Genomic DNA, 17,399 nt, shown 5'->3' on the forward strand with positions numbered 1-17,399 from the left:
TTCAATTTGCACTTTTCTTTATTCTATTGATCTAGAGACTAATGGATTCATGGAGACACACCAGATTTTGAGAGAGGGGAGAGCTTCATTCCTCATCATGTCCTTTCTGTTTAAAGGAGAAAAAAAGCCAAAGATGTAAGATTTTTTCTTGCAAAATTTCATTGTTCTAACGGGTTTTTTCAAATGACTTTCTGTTACCATTTGAAAGTTATCGAAACATTTTACACAGTCAAAAAGTTATCATTTTTGTTTGCTTTGAAGTATAGTTTCAGTTATGTATCACATCTGCCAAGTCATTTAACATTTGTATGCTGAAAACATAACTTACCTTAGATCCTGCTTCACGGGTCTTGGCTCTCAGCTTGTTGACCTGAGATTCAGCAATATCAGCCCTCTCTTCTGCCTCATCCAGCTCATGCTGAATCTTACGGAACTTGCCCAGATTAGAATTGGCCTGTTCCTCCTAAACAACACATGGAGATGTTTTTTAAGCAATCCCTTACCAAGCAATTAAGCCAGTTTTATTTTCATTTCATGCTATATTTAACCTTCACCTGTAACTGTGGCTTAAAAAGAAAACTTCATGTGATGTTTATATTCATATAACGGTTTATTTTGAGTCTTCAGATTAAGATATATTTAAATAAAAGCATACATTTTTACAAAAAATATCTGAAACATACCGCCTCCTCAGCAGCTCTCTTGTAGGACTTGACCTTCAGCTGGAGTTTGTCCACCAAGTCCTGAAGACGTGCCAGATTCTTACGGTCCTCCTCAGTCTGCATGTATAGTCATACGACATAAATTGAGTTCACAACGACTTGCGATGTTTTATAAAACATTTATTTCTTTGTCAAAGAATGTGACCTGGTAGGTGAGCTCCTTGATGCGTCTCTCATATTTACGGATTCCTTTCACAGACTCGCTTGCCTTTCTCTGCTCCAGCTCCACCTCATTTTCCAGTTCTCGCACCTAGCAAAACCAAAGATGGTTTTAAATTCACCAACTCTGAAGCTCTGAACCCAAATATTCAAAATATATGAATCATTACATCATTAAGAAATTAGTTTCTTCAACTAACCCTGGCTTCCAGTTTCTGGACCTGCTTCTTGCCTCCCTTCATGGCGATCTGCTCAGCTTCATCCAGACGGTGCTGCAGGTCCTTGATGGTCTGCTCCATGTTCTTCTTCATGCGCTCCAGATGAGCACTGGTGTCCTGCTCCTTCTTCAGCTCCTCTGCCATCATGGCAGCATCAGTGATGGCCTTCTTGGCCTTTTCCTCAGCATTCCTGCACTCCTGAACTGCCTCCTCAACCTCAGTCTGAAGCTGAGAATTATCTCCCTCCAGCTTCTTCTTCTGATTCAGCAGACTGGTGTTCTGAACATAGACCATATTGACATTCATATAGTCTCCAGATGATGTGTAATAAGAGAGGGTTTAAAGGATTTGTTAGTGTGAATATAGTTTTATACCTGAGAATGCAGGAGCTGAACTCTCTCGCTGACGTCCAGCAGTTCCTGCTCAGCCAGTTTCCTTCCTCTCTCAGTCTGTTCCACCAGGGATCTCAGCTCATCCAGTTCAGCCTGCAGCAGATTGTTGCGTCTATCCACAATGGCGATGTTCTCTTTGAGATCATCATTACCACGAAGAGCATCATCCAGCTGCATTTGGGCATCCTGTGAATTACAAGTTTTACAAATGAAAAGACTGCAGAACAAAGTGGTTTTTCATGTAAGCATCATAAAAAAAATCTTGTTGAAAAGTTGAAGATTCTTCATACTTTGAGATGTCCATGAAGACCCTTGAGTTGTTTCTGGGCTTCTGATGCCTGTCTGTTAGCCTGGCTGAGCTGAATCTCCATCTCATTGAGGTCTCCCTCCATCTTCTTCTTCACTCTGAGGGCTTCATTCCTGCTGCGAGTCTCTGCTTCCAGTGAACTCTGCAGAGTATCGACCACTCTCTGCTGGTTCCTCTTGGACTGCTCCATCTCTTCATCTTTCTCAGTCAGCTTACGTTCAATGTCAGCTTTGATCTGATTGAACTCAAGCTGAGCTCTAAGTATCTTGCCCTCTTCATGTTCAAGGGAACCCTGTGAAGAGAAACCTTAATTTAAGGAAATATCAGATGAATATGAATTTTGAGGAAAATAGTTGTTTTTCTTTTACCTCAGCCTCCTCTAGAGCAGTTTGTATCTCTTGTTTCTCCTGCTCCAGTTGTTTCCGAGCTTTCTCCAACTCATGAATATTCTTCCCACTCTCACCAAGTTGCTCAGTGAGGTCAGAGATTTCCTCTGTGCAACAGAAATAAAACAAATTACCTCACAAATACTAGGAATTAGAGTAATGGTTTGGAGTCTTAAAAAACACTAACCTTGGAGAATCTTGTTCTCCCTCTTCATGCTCTCCAGGTGGTCCAGTGACTCCTCATATGAGTTTTTCAATTTAAAGAGTTCAGTACTCAGGGATCTAGCTTCTTTTTGGGAACTTTCCAGTTCAGTTTGGGACTCCTCATACTTCTGCTTCCACTCAGCTAGGACCTGTATGATAATTTCAAAGACTTTGATTTGCTACTATAGAAGCTTGATGAAGAACAAATGATCATACCTAAGTGTTTTATTCACCTTGTCAAAGTTTCTTTGCTTCTTGTCCAGAGCAGCAGCAGCAGCATTAGATCTCTCCACATCCACCATAAGATCTTCAATCTCATTCTGCAGCCTGTGTTTGGTCTTCTCCAGTGAGGAGCATTTAGCATTGACAGCTTCCACAGCTTCTTCTGCGTCTTGTAATCGCTGAGCCAGCTTCTTCCTGTTATTAAATAATCAAAATATAAAGTATATCAAGGCGGCAAACCTTTGAAGATACTTTGTGTCCCAGTACTAAAGACCAAAACTCTATCAGGATTTAAATATTGTTGGTTTCTTACTTGGCATCCTCCAGCTCCTCAGTCCTCTGGATGGCATCAGTTTCATACTTAGTTCTCCACTGAGCCACCTCAGAGTTTGCCTTGGACAGACTACGCTGCAGCTCAGCTTTGGCTTCCTGTTCCTCCTCATACTGCTCCCTCAGCAGATCAGCATCATGACGAGCAGATTGAACTGCATGGGCCAGGGCATTCTTAGCCTAAAGACAAGCAAATAGTTGGTTCCATTGAAATTTTTATGTCTAATTGGTTACATCTTTAGCAAAAAATTGGACTGAGATGGAGATTTTGAAAACCTTGACTTCCTCCTCTAGTTGTCTCTTGAGGTCTTCAGTCTGCTGAGTGTAGGACTGCTTGCCTCTGGTCAACTGAGACACCAGGGAGTCTTTCTCCTCTAGCTGTCTGGACAGTTCACCTGAAATCCAATATCAGATTTTTTTTTTTGTTGTTGTTGTTGAAAGTATCAAAACGGCATCATAGCATAGCATAGCATAATGACAGCATAATAGTTTGTGTGTTTACCATTCTCAGTTTGCATTTTGGCTTTTTGCATTGTGAAGTCATTGATTGTGCGTTGACCTTCCTCAGCCTTGGTTCTGTACTCGCTCATCTGATCTTCCAGAGTTCTACACATTTTCTCCAAGTTTGCCTTGAAGATGAAATACATGATATTTGATTGCTGTCTTTAACTGACAACACGTAAGATTTAGTCTATAAGCATAATTTTTTCCTACTCACCTTTGCCTTTACAATCTGCTCCATGTTGGAGACCACATCATCCAGTTCCAGTCTGAGTTCACTCTTCTCTTTCTCCAGCTTCTGCTTCACTCTCTGAAGGTTGTCAATCTGCTCTCCCAGATCAGCAACACTGTCGGCATGTTTCTTCCTCAGTGTTGCAGAGGTGGCCTCATTTTGCAGAGTGGCCTCTTCAAGGTCTCTGCGCAGTTTATGGAGCTCAGCTTCACGTTTCTTGTTCATCTCAATCTGGGCAGCAGTGGCTCCACCAGCCTCCTCCAGCCTCTCGCTGATCTCCTCCAGTTCTCTGGACAGATCAGCTCTCTGTTTCTCAACTTTGGCACGAGCAGCTCTCTCAGCCTCCAGCTCTTCCTCAAGCTCTTCAATACGAGCCTGGTAATGTGAGGAAAACCAAAGTTAAAGCTAGCATTCCCTACTGTCCCACTACCCAACATTTTAAGGATCATCAAGTTTACCTGCAGCTCCTTCAGTTTCTTCTGAAGCTGGGATTCCATTGCCTGCTCATCTTCAATCTTGCTATTGAGCTGGCTTATTTCAAAGTCTTTTCTGCCAAGTAAACAGGATGACACAAAATGGATTAAACTTCTTTTAATATTAAAACAGCAGATTAAATATTTTAGAATATATTATATCTTACTTCTTTATCCGCTCCTCCATCTGCTGCTTATCATTTTCCAAATCCATCACATTCTCTTGAGTCAACTTCAAGTCACCCTCAAGCTTTCTTTTAACTCTCTCAAGATCCATGCGAATTTTCTTTTCTTGTTCCAGAGAACCTTCAAGCTTAATTTAATCCACAATTATAACAACACTTATAAACAATGAATCACTTTAATTATAAATAATCAGGCAATTCCTTATTTCCTCATTTTAATTCTAGTGTTATGTGTTCTGGTTCTTACATCATCCACTTGTTGCTCCAGCTTGGCTTTGGCTTTAGTGAGAGTGTTGACTTTGTCTTCCTCACTCTGGAGGTCATCCAGTGTTTGCTGATGGGCCTCCTGCAGAGCTTTCTTCTCCTTGGTCAGCTTAGCAATGATTTCATCTAAAGCTGCCATCTCTTCTGTCAGGTTTTTAACCTGTAGATTTGTGTCATAGTATCAGTGAACTCCTAACAAACCATTTTTACATGTCTAACATGTTGTGTTAAAAAAACTGACCTTGTTCTCAGTGGCATGCTTCTCTTTCTCCACTTTGGCTAGAGTGAGTTCAAGATCATCAATGTCCTTCTTGAGCTCAGAACATTCATCCTCCAGCTTTCTTTTCTTGGCAGTCATCTCAGAATTCATTTCTTCTTCATCTTCCAGTCTCTCAGACAGCTCTTTGACTTTGGCTTCAAGTTGTATTTTGCTCTTGATAAGACCCTCACATCGCTCCTCAGCATCTGTAAGACTATCTTGCTCCTATCAGAGTAAAAAAAATATTTTTAATTTAGATGTGTGTGTGTGTGTGTGTGTGTGTGTGTGTGTGTGTGTGTGTGTGTGTGTGTGTGTGTGTGTGTGTGTGTGTGTGTGTGTACTTGTCAGTGCTAGTAAAAAATATAGTTTGGTCAGTATAAAAGTAATAGAAGTCTAAGGAAAGTCCCCACAATTAAAAAAACTTCTGAAAATTAAAAAAACTTACAGACTGCACAGCAAGCTGGAGGTCATTCTTCTCTTGGAGAAGAGAAACCATCTTTTCCTCAAGCTCCTTTTTGCGGGCTTCAGATTTGGCATAAGCCTCCTTCAGCTTCAGGAATTCTTCCTTCATGTTGGCCATTTCTTTCTCAGTCTCGGCAGATTTCAGCAGAGGCTTAATCTTGAAGTAGAGCTTCATCCAGGGCCAATTCTTGACACCCATGAAGGCACGTACGTTCCACTGGATCACCAACAAAGAATCTCTGTAGATATTGAATAAGCATGTTCAGACTTGCATTATATATTGTAAGTTGGAGAAAACATTAAAGTCTGAAGAGCTAAAAAAGAACCTTCTCTCCACAATTTTCTGGAACTCAAGTCTTGATAGAAAACCACGAGCCCTGGACTGAATTCCAGTAATAATAAGTGCAAGACGGTCATCTCGCATCTCCTCAAGTGTACCCAGTAGACCAGCCTTAAAAAACACCTGAATAGCAAAGAATTTAGCATCAAGAAGGTTGAAAATTAAACAGTGGCTTTGTAACAAGTTACTGTTAATATAAAAATACCTTAGTATGTCCTAACTTGTACTGGTTGTGATCAATGTCCAGAGAACCCAGAAGTTTTTCTGCACCCTTCTTGTTATCAATGAACTGTCCCTCAGGGATAGCAGCAGGATTTAAGATGCGGTACCTTGAAAAAAGAATTTGCAATCACTTGGTGTCACACATAAAATTATTTTGCAAGACACAAAAGTCATTTAGTTTCATACTTACCGTTGTTTAAAATCTCCATACAGGATCCTGTTGGGGAATCCCTTTCTGCAGATCCTGATGCCCTCCAGCACACCGTTACAGCGCAGCTGGTGCATGACCAGAGGATTCTCCATCGCCCCAGGAGTCTTAGTCTCATTGGGAATCAGGCAACGCACAAAATGAGGGTGAGTTGACTTCAAGTTGGTCATCAGCTTGTTCAGGTTCTCCTGTGGGTAAACCATAGAGGATTTGAATTTATTTGCAATAAAACCATGTGAGACAAAGCAGTGTTATAACCTCACATACCCTATGCAGGGCTGACACTGTCTGGAAGGAAGAGCCCTTCTTTTTTGTTCCTTTGCCACTCTTACCTCCACCATCGGCAGCTGTGAAATACATAAAATATATTGTTACTATTATACAGTAAAATTAGTGCTTAAGATATTTTCATATCATATCATACATAGTGTGTACTTGCCTGCGTCAGCACTTGCATAATTAGCAAACAGAATAGATAACAGCTTAAGAGTTGATTTCTGGAACAACCCTACAACCGTTTCATTGAGAGGGTCCTTGTTCTTCACTAGCCAGTTTGAAATGTTGTAGTCAACAGTGCCAGCGTAGTGAACCAGGGCAAAATGGGCTTCTGGTCTGCCCTTGATAATTCTGGGCTTCTGGAAGTTAGGATTTTTGCCCAAATGGTTGTCGTAAAGCTTAGCTTTGAATGTTGCATCACTGGCTTTGGGGAACATGCACTCCTCTTCAAGGATGGACATGATACCCATAGGCTAAAATGAGTAATAGATTGTGACAGTCAATATGTCAGTTTTCCACAACAGTTAAGATCATTTACAGTGTGTAATATTCACCCACCTTCTCGATTAGCTCAATACAAGCCTGCAAGTCCATGCCGAAGTCAATGAACTCCCACTCGATACCCTCCTTCTTGTATTCCTCTTGCTCCAGCACAAACATGTGGTGGTTGAAGAACTGCTGCAACTTCTCATTAGTGAAGTTGATGCACAGCTGCTCGAAGGTGTTGTACTGCAGGTGGGATATATTTTATGATTACAATGACAAAGCAGCAAAAAACTGAAGTTCTTACAAAACAGTAATCAGTAGATGTAGTCTTACATCAAAGATCTCAAACCCAGCAATGTCCAGCACACCAATGAAGTACTGGCGAGGCTGTTTGGTGTCTAGAGATTGGTTGATTCTCACAACCATCCACAAGAACATCTTCTCGTACACTGACTTTGCCAGAGCACCAATAGAGTAGTACACCTGATAACGGAAATATTAAATTTGCTAAATTTGAGACAGAACAAAATCTACAGATGTTTGTATATCTTTGGAAGACTGTCCCTTATAATATTATTTTCATTTGTTACCTGCTGGACATTCTGTCCCTTGGTCACCCACTCATTTCCTACTTTGACCCTCGGGTGGCACAAACCCTTGATCACGTCAGCGGAGTTTAGGCCCATCAGATATGAAACTTTGTCAGCATCTACATGTTAAAAAAAATACAGATCAATGACTTTAGATACAACTTTTTTTTTTTAGACTTTTTTTCCCTTCACAAAGTTGAGATTCAAGTTATTCTGACCCTCAGTCCCATCAGCCTCGGCCTGTTCCTCTCGTTGCTTCTGTTTGAACTTCATGTTGCCGTAATGCATGACGGCACCAGTCAGTTTGTAGATGCTGTTCTTCTCCTCATGGGTGAAGCCCAACACATCAAACGCTTCCTACAGCAAATATACAGAGCATGTTAAAATGCTTAATATTCTTCTTTTTGGCAAGTTCACTTAAAGTCTTCCTTTAAACTCTATGATTTAATAAACACCCACATCAGTGGCTTGCAGCTCGTCACCATCATCAATAGATGCCACTTGTGTCTCTCCTTGGGAGATGAAGGAATAGTCATAGGGGTTGTTGGTGATGAGCAGCATCTCTAAAGAGAAATGGGAACAGATCAGAAAAGTCTCATCTAATTAAAAACAGTGATGGTAATAGATATGACAGGTAGTTTTACCCAGCAGTTCTGGTTTTCTCTGGGACAAGATCTGGTAGAAGATGTGGTAGTCTCTCTCAGCCTTGAGCTGATAAGTTACACGAGACTTCTCCAGCAGATCTAAATATATTGATAAATGGATGAATATCAAAACGGTTGCATATTTCATCAAAGTGTTATTGCTTGGCTGTAAAGTACTTACAAGTCTCAATGTCAGCGGAAGATAACTTTCCACTGACGCCAAAATGAATACGGATGAATTTACCCTGTAAACATAGCAAGACTATAATATATAGAATATCATGAAACCTATATAAAATAACAACACCAATGTGAACCACACTTACAAATCTGGAAGAGTTGTCATTTCTGATGGTCTTGGCATTACCAAAAGCCTCCAGAGCAGGATTACACTGGATGATTTGATCCTCCAGAGTACCCTGAAAATCAATTGTGTAAAACATACTTTTCAGTTAACAACCATACATATTTTCTGACATTGTTCTATGTGGTCATTTATTACTACTATTACTAATAATAATTCATAAAGAAGTCACCATAGATTAATAACTGAGAAAGCAATAATGTTGTTGTTTGTATACGTTAACACATTGCTGTCAGGTACGGGTGTAAGGGTGTATCAAATGACAATTTGTGACTATTTAATATTTGAAGACATCATTCATTTGGAGGGTATATCCATTTGTCTAGTATATGCCATTTTTGGGAGGGAATTTAGCACCTTTTTCTCCGTTGATTGATCTTTCTTGCCAGGTGCTGCTGCAATGCTTGCAAAGTACTGGATTACTCTTTTAGTGTTCACAGTCTTTCCAGCACCGGATTCTCCACTTAAAATAAAAATAGCCCATTAAAAGACTTGTTAGATGCAGCACAGCAAGAAAATATTGGTGAAAGGAGGAATACTGTTCTAAATCATTATATATTTTATTACGTACGTGATCAGGACAGACTGGTTTTCTCTGTCTGTGAATAAAAGAACGTTGGTTTGAAATTTCAATACACACCACATGTTAAATCGCCATATAAATAAATGAATAAATACAAAATTACAAGTCAGATCCTCACCTGACAGCATGTACTGATAGGCATTGTCTGAGATGGAGAAGATGTGAGGAGGAGCTTCACTCCTCTTCTTTCCTCTGTAAGCATTGACAACTTCCTGGTTGTACACTGGCAACCACTTGTAGGGGTTGACAGTGACACAGAAGAGCCCAGAGTAGGTCTGCAAGAGATTCACAGCAGGTTTAGATCTGCTCAGACGTGATCAAGTGAATGTGTGAGTGTTTTTAAGACTGTTCTCACGTAGATCATCCAGGCTGCGTAACGCTCTTTGAGGTTAAACAGCACAGCGGGCTCGTGCAGGAAGGTGAACATAGCCATGTCCTCAATTTTATCGAACTTTGGCGGGTTCTGAGGGTGAACGTCAACCTCCTTCACAGTTACTGTCTGTGGAAGCCACACCAAAAATGTTTTGTCATTCAAACTGCAAATCTATTCTACATTGATGCATTACTGTGTATACGCATACATACTTTATGATCTCCCCCTCCCACTATCCGGAATTCCGACTCCCTGACAATTTTCAAGCGACTGCTACAAAAACTCAACTCTTACAACACTGACTCAATTAAAAATTAAAGCTGCAAGCAGCGATGATAGGCCCTCACACCCGGGCTTACCGCCGACCGGTGACTTTAGGAAAACAGCGAATGGTGGACAGTGTGCTTTTAATACAGTGAATAAAAGAGAAATAGGTCAAAGTCATTTATATGTGCAAACTTCCTGCTGCCAGCTGGTGGCGCTATGCCTATAACTGATTATTTGTATTACAAATAATTTCCTGTTGCCAACAGGTGGCGCTATGATTATGAGAGAATATTGCCCTTTAGATGTGTTCAGGCAAGGACTCTCATCAAACATGTGAAGTTTGAGGCAGATTAGACATTTTATGGCTTATAGTTATAACAAGTTTTATATCCATGGCGAAACATCGAAATTTGTCAGGCCGCCACGGACACGCCCTTCGACGAAAACTCAAGATCTCTGCAATTTAACATCACTAAAGCCTTTAGATTAGACTGACCGATTTTGGTGTCGATCTGTATAAATCTCTAGGAGGTTTGTTGCAGCGTAAAGCATGTCACTTCCTGTTGCAAGCAGGTGGCACTATGACTATAACTGAATATGGGCATGTAGATATCATCAGGTCAGGAGTGTTATCACACATGTGAAGTTTGAGGCAGATTGGACATTGTATGCCTGAGTTATAGCAACTTCCTTTTTCATGGCGAAATATCGAAATTTGTCAGGCCACCACGGACACGCCCTCCGATGAAAACTCTAGATCTTCGCAATTTAACGTCACAAAGGGCTTAAGATTAGACTCACCAAATTGGTAAAATTTGGCCTGAAAATGGCAAAAATGACAAAATTAGCTGAGAAAATTAATAATAACCGACTTCTTGTTGGGTTTCAGATTTTGCTCCAAGAGGCTTTTTTGTAGGTATTAGTGTGTTATGTGTGTACAGATTTTCGTGCATGTACGTGAATCACAGCTGAAAGCACACACCTCTGAACGTGTAAAGGTGGCACTACTGAGCCATTTTGACACACCTACTTCTGCAACCCATATCAGACGTACATTTTCGCCAGGTCTGATGTGTGTGCAAAGTTTCATGAGTTTTCGGACATGTTTAGGCCCTCATAAATGCGATTCATTTTGAAAAATAATAATAATAATAATAATAATAATAAACTGAGCAATTCCAAGAGTGTCCTCGCATCATCGGTGCTCTGGCCCTAGAAACAATAATTCTTCCCTTTCTAGCTTGTACTTATCTAAAACAATACTTGATATATGGTATTATGAGCACTTTCTGTCTATTTGCCTCTTGTAATCCCCAGTTCTAAGTCGCTTTGGATACAAGTGTCTGCTAAACAGTGTTGGGGTTAGTTACTCAAAAAAGTAATATATTACATATTACATATTACTCTCAAAAATAGTAATGCCTTACTTTACTTTATTACTCCCTGGAGAAAGTAACTAGTTATATTACTAGTTATATTACTAGTTACATTTTTTTTTTCTTACACAAAAAAATGTTATTCTGAACAAAAAAGCATGACCTATACTGCGTGCATCCAGTGCATAGGCGATCTCATAAAGCTCTTATAACAATGGATATTATGCACAATTAATCTTTCATAAAGGTCTACGTGTGTTGTGATTCGTAAGCACGCAATATTCAGCACTGTTCAAAACTTTTGAGCAGTGAGTGAATTCTATCTTAAACACCATTGATTGGCGATGCGTTCCAAAAATCAGCAGATGGCTACATTGCTCATGTTGCAAAACAAGTTTTAAATCGAAACTGCCTATTCTTGCTCTTTCTAATCATATATGTTGTTCTTGCTGTTTTTGTGCAATAGATGAATAACATTATTATTATTTTTTTAGATATTTTATGTTTAGATATTTCTATATTGCGGGAGTCCCGCGAATCATTTTATTTTCCCGCATCCCGCACACACACACACACACACACACACACACACACACACACACACACACACACACACACACACACGAGTCTCTACCCGCCCGCACCAGCACACGCACTTGTCCATCAAGTTTTGTCCCGCGCCGCACTCTGTTGCGTTGGGTCCCGCGGGTTTCCAGGTCTCTATTTGCAAGTGCCGCTCTGCTGCTGGCTGCCGGGTGTCGACCAATCGGTGATGGTAATTTAATGATACCTCGTGCCAAACCCAGACCAATCACTGTTCAATTCACGCCCCCCTCCCCTTCCCTTCTGTTCTCTGTGTTGTCGTGTGCCTTGAGTGTGATGAAGGTGCTACTGGCAAATGTAACGCAAGTAACTAGCTCGGGAAAACTGTAATAATATTACAATTTTCAGACGAGTAATGCCTTACACTACTAGTTACTGAAAAAAGTAATATTATTACAGTAACGCGTTACAAAGTAACGCGTTACACCCAACACTGCTGCTAAATGAATAAATGTAAATGTTAACAATTCAGAGATTAGACGTTACCTTTTTAAATTCAGTCTCAACAGTGACTTTGTCACCGTCTCTACTGATGACGGAGGCTTTTACGTACTCAACCTCAGGATCAGGCACAAAGCATTCCTTCTTCATGTCAAAGGGCCGAGTCTGGGCCTCCAGACGCTCCTTGTCCGACTTTCGTAAGAACGAAGCCGCAGGTCCAAACTCTGCCATCAAAGCGTCCCCCATTTTTCAGTCAGTCAGGCTGAGGCAAATATGACAAAATTAAAAACTTATAAAACTTGTTTACAATAAAAAAAATATATATATATATATGTGACCCTGGATCACAAAACCAGTCATAAGGTTAAATTTGACAAAACTGAGATTTATACATCAAATGAAAGCTCAATAAATAAGCTTTCTATTGATGTATGGTTTGTTAGGATAGGACAATATTTGACTGAGATACATCTATTTGAAATCAGAAATCTGAGGATGCAAAAAAATCTAAAAGACTGAGAAAATCACCTTTAAAGTTGTCCAAATTAGGTTCTTAACAATGCATATTACAAATCAAAAATTACATTTTGATATGTTTACAGTAGGAATTTTACAAAAAATCTTCATGGAACATTAACTTTACTTAATTTCTTAATGATTTTTGGCATAAAAGAAAAATCAATAATTTTGACCCATGCAATGTATTTTTGGCTATTGCTACAAATATACCCCAGCGACTTAAGACTGGTTTTGTGGTCCAGGGTCACATATATATATATATATATATATATATATATAATGCAATCTCATGCAAAAATACAGTATATACTAAGGCATAATCGGCATAAAAGTTAATGCAATGCATTGGTTTAAAAAAGTGTGCATCCGATACAAGTTGGCATTTGTATCACGATGCATCGTTTCTAACACATTTGCATCGGTAAAAAAATATTTATGTATAATTATTAGTAGACGTGCTATAATTTTATCATTTAGAAATTGACCAATAATTTGTGACCAATATTTTATATGTAGATTCATTTCAACTCTCTAAACTGTTTCTCAAGCACATTATCAGCACAGCACTGCTGCTATATGAACATGACGTATTACAAATCTAAGGAGACTGAGGTGTGTCCTGGGAGTCACATAGAAAATAGATTAACATAACAGAGGTAGAGCTGCATCTTGCATCAAATGCTTACAATGAACAAGAAATAAGAGCAAACTATCTGTATCATATTAAATTACATAGCATCATTTTTTTTTCTTGCATATTGTTGGGTATGCATCAGGAGCCTCAGTTATAGAGATGCACATCCCTAAAATATACTATATTAGTGAAAACAAATGAAAAGATAATGTCCACCATATATTTCTAATAAGCTCTTGCTTTATTAGTAAATTCAAAATAAAAATATTGCAGAAAAGTGTGATGACCATTATAAAAGCCTTCCTTACCAGACAAAATCCAATTAAGTCCAAGTCCTTGCAATGAAAAATAAACATCATTAGTAAAAAGTCATCCTATTCTATTGTTCAGTCCTCATGAACAGTTTAGTCTAAATGATCTGTGATGCTGTACAGCAATCAAAATATTACTAATACAAACCAGCTTACCTTTAGGTGGTACAATGATGTGAGCTTGCAACATTGTGCTGTATTGTTTCTCTTTATATAGAGGCACAATGACCGTGACGTGCACTCTCTGTATTTGGTCCGGATCACTTGTGTGTGTGGCTCTTTTTGGGTGCCTGAAAAAAATCTGTCACTCACAGTAGTTTAGCAAGTGGTGTGTGGCGTAGCATGAAAGATCAGATGAGATCTAAATCACAGTGGTGCTATTTTTGTCCCATATGTGTTATTTACTCATATATATAATTTATAATTTTGTTTATATTATATTATATTATATTATATATATATATGAAAATTGTATTTGCAAAAACAGATAACTCTGTTTTAAATTTTTCAAAAAAAAAAAAAAAATTTTATTGTATAAATAAAATTGAAATGCACAATGAAAAAACATGATTTTTGAAAATGTTTCAAATTAATTGAAAGTTATCTGTTTTGCAAATAAACACTTCATATATATTAATATAATATAAACAAAAATATAAAATATACCACAAAAGGTGCAAAGTAACTCTTCATATATTTTTTTTGTCCGATATCTTTTTTTCACTTAGATATTAAATATAATTAAATTTGCACTCTGGGGGGGGGGGGGTAGACAGAATATTACAGGTGTGTGTAATGCATCATAGTTAAACCTTCTTCACACATCTTTTTAAAATCAAATCATAATCAAACACAGCTTTATTAACAGGTTCCAGCAATGACTGTCTACTATGCAGACACTGTTTAGTCTCACATTATGGATAGCACAAATTTTTCTTGCCACGTACACATGATACGCTTCAGCTTTATTAACAGATTAAAGAGAGAAAGGCATGCACTGGGAATTTCACAGGTTTATCTTTGTGCTCAAGGATAAAGACAAGGTAACAATGCCTGACGAGCAAGACGGCTGTCACGGAACTGTAAAGTTGTCAGTAGACAGCTGTAACGGCAACAAAGGATATTTGCGACCTTTTGTTCTTACCTAATGCAGGGACAGCTGGGACCCTCTTGCTTGTTCTTGTTTGTCGCTCTGACCTTTCTTGACTACTCAATGATAAATCTATCAATTGTGATGTACCAAGTTCATGGTCAGTCATGTGCATCCAAGAATCTTGCCAAATTAAATGCACGAAAAGGCTATTTGTTTGTCTACAAAACTGATTACATTCTGAATACATTTCAAAAGTCATGCAGGTACTATAAGATGAAGTGCTTGTTTGTTATAATTATCCCATCTTAGCAGAAAGAAACATGATGATCAGGTCAAAGCAACTGGTCTTAGCCCCAGATCTGTTTCTAAATAGCGTTAATGTACAGCCTTGATTTGTAGACGAGCCGCGTGAGCCATCACTCGACCTTTTGTGAGGATTCGGGCCTGCCTTGACCTCGTCCCTCAGTTATTTTGCACCCTCTCAACAACCACCTTACTTAGTCTTAACACTTGGGCAATCTATTCTAGGCCCCTCATCCTTTACAGTGCCTCATTCTCAGCTGTCTGCTCACCCTGGTTTATCAGCACTCAAGAGTAAGAATGGAAGAAACGGTGGCACCTTATGGCTGATGAATTTTGTAATCTGAGCTTCCTTTTGTCAGTGAAGTAGGACAGTCTTGCATCTGTTACATCTATTGTGTCTCGACCTCATGTCTTGTGCTGCTTCAGACCATGCATCTAGTTTTGCTACTAACAATGTAATTAAAAGACTACTGACATTTCTTGCGTGAAATAAAATATTAATATAAATATTCTTATAATAGTTTCAAAACAAGGTTAGTAAAGTTAACTAAAGCCATAAATAAAATAAGCACTTACATAAAAATTTCACAAAATGTAAACTTATTTTATTTCAACTAGTTTTCATAGCAACATTTCTCATTTTCATTCAGTTAAAATAGCTAAAGCTAAAACTGTAATAAAAAAATTAATAGAAACTATATAGACAAAAACACACTAAAATAATTGCTAAAATTAAAAGAGAAAATGTAAAAATAAATATAATAATTTAAAATATTAATAAAAATTTCTAAAAACTAAAATAGTTTTTCAGTGGTAGAAAAATAACAGAATAACAGAAAATGTAAAAATAAATATAATAATTTAAAATATTAATAACAATTTATATTTAAAAAAAAAACTACAATAGTTTTTCAGTGGTAGAAAAATGTTTTTTATTTTATTTATTTTTTTATATTCTTCACAAGAAAGGAACACTAATAAATGCTTACATTATTGCCAGTATTGTGAAAAGCTTTGAACAATTAATTTTATTGAACCACCACTTTAGAAACTCTAAGGCAATAAAATATTACAGAATCCCAGGAATGGTCCATATGCAGTTTCTGTGTAAATTGAGGCATAAGATGCTCTTTGGAATCATTTTGCATAACAAGATCCTCAGGTTTTGTGTTTCACTTCGATTTTGCTGCTGCAAAAGAAATTTTGAAACTTGTTCGCAATTGTCATGCTGATAACACCACTGTAAAATATTAGAAGAATATAAACTGCTGGTCTCACTTTCTGAAACCATTGTATATTGCTTTATAGTTTAATAAAGTGGATCACCAAATGATACCCTCTGGTGGTTGTAGCTGTACACTGCACATCAGCATAGTATCATAATAGACTGGAGCATCCAAAGAAACAAGCTTACAAGTTCATGTATCTATAAAATATCTAAGTATTTTATGGTAAAAAGGCACTGTAAGCAGTATAAATACAAGTCTAAACACACTGCTGCATCTTGTGCCCATGATGAAAACTTGACGAATAGCAGCCATAAGCTTCAGAGCACCAGTTCACATAGCTTGGGTGGATGGCTGTCACTGTCCCTCAGAGAGTTGCCTAAGAGGCCATACCCTTCAAGTTGTCTTGTTTACATGGCACTGTTTCCTTTATATCAGCCTTGAGGACAAAGATAACCTGTTAAATTCCGTCTATGATAGAAGAGAACAGCTAGGGCAGTGTCAGGCTTTGAGACATAGTATGTAGGACATGTCTCATCTGTAGATGTCCATTATTGGCATGAACACTTACTACTTAAGTTACATGACCTGTCGGAGAGAACAATGCCTTCTCAATGCCGTACTTAATGTATTGTTAACCACCTTGACCCTTTTTTAAAAAAACATGGCTACCGCTCATAGAGCAATTTTAATGCACAAAGTGGCTCGGAAAGATTGTCATTGTTTAATTCTTTACATCCTTAAAAGCTCTTTAACTGTCTAAAGATGTTTGAAAGTATGTGCGTCAGAGGCTCCTCTCGTATATAGAATGTGCTAAGCTTTATGGAGCTCTTAATATAGCGCAAGTGACAAGTGTTAAAATTGCCACAATTTCTTTATCCTCTGAAGTGTTGAGTAACCCCCCCTCCCTTCTAACTCCTCCTTTATTCAGCGCGTCTGTTGGAGCAACTGCATCACCTTGAGAAACAACCGGCTCTTGTCACATCCCTCCTACCCACTGAGTAGTTGTGTACCGGAGAGTTCGCTCTTCTGAAACTTTTTGGATCGTTAGAAAAGGTAAGTCAATTATATACTGTATGTTATATACAGATTTTATGTTGATAAGAACTTTTTCCATGCACTGTATATGATCAGTTAATGGACCAACAGATGCTGTGGATTTCCTTTTAGACATTTGTGACCCTGGACCACAAAACTAGACATAGGGGTCAAATATACATCATC

At 38.4% G+C, this 17,399-nt stretch overlaps 1 protein-coding gene across 1 annotated transcript; it reads right to left on the bottom strand.

Annotated features, from left to right (window-relative positions):
• LOC141300071 (myosin-7-like) lies at nt 1–13,580 on the bottom strand. The gene is made up of 38 exons (XM_073830376.1): nt 13,551–13,580; nt 12,135–12,351; nt 9,385–9,528; nt 9,148–9,304; nt 9,018–9,045; nt 8,804–8,909; nt 8,409–8,501; nt 8,264–8,327; nt 8,083–8,181; nt 7,898–8,001; nt 7,657–7,795; nt 7,439–7,557; nt 7,182–7,331; nt 6,921–7,091; nt 6,526–6,835; nt 6,354–6,433; nt 6,069–6,274; nt 5,862–5,985; nt 5,643–5,779; nt 5,300–5,555; nt 4,837–5,079; nt 4,579–4,755; nt 4,314–4,459; nt 4,132–4,222; nt 3,659–4,048; nt 3,443–3,569; nt 3,217–3,335; nt 2,924–3,120; nt 2,622–2,805; nt 2,372–2,537; nt 2,167–2,291; nt 1,782–2,090; nt 1,474–1,677; nt 1,082–1,378; nt 868–972; nt 684–779; nt 329–463; nt 1–106 (listed from the first exon to the last, which is right to left on the bottom strand). Exons 2-38 carry the CDS (start codon nt 12,333–12,335, stop codon nt 86–88), a joined length of 5,820 nt encoding a protein of 1,939 aa, XP_073686477.1. The 5' UTR covers nt 12,336–12,351; nt 13,551–13,580; the 3' UTR covers nt 1–85.
• Between the last annotated feature and the right edge of the window lie 3,819 nt (nt 13,581–17,399).

The sequence above is a fragment of the Garra rufa genome, chromosome 24 (genome assembly GCF_049309525.1).
Source record: "Garra rufa chromosome 24, GarRuf1.0, whole genome shotgun sequence".
Taxonomy (NCBI): domain Eukaryota; kingdom Metazoa; phylum Chordata; class Actinopteri; order Cypriniformes; family Cyprinidae; genus Garra; species Garra rufa.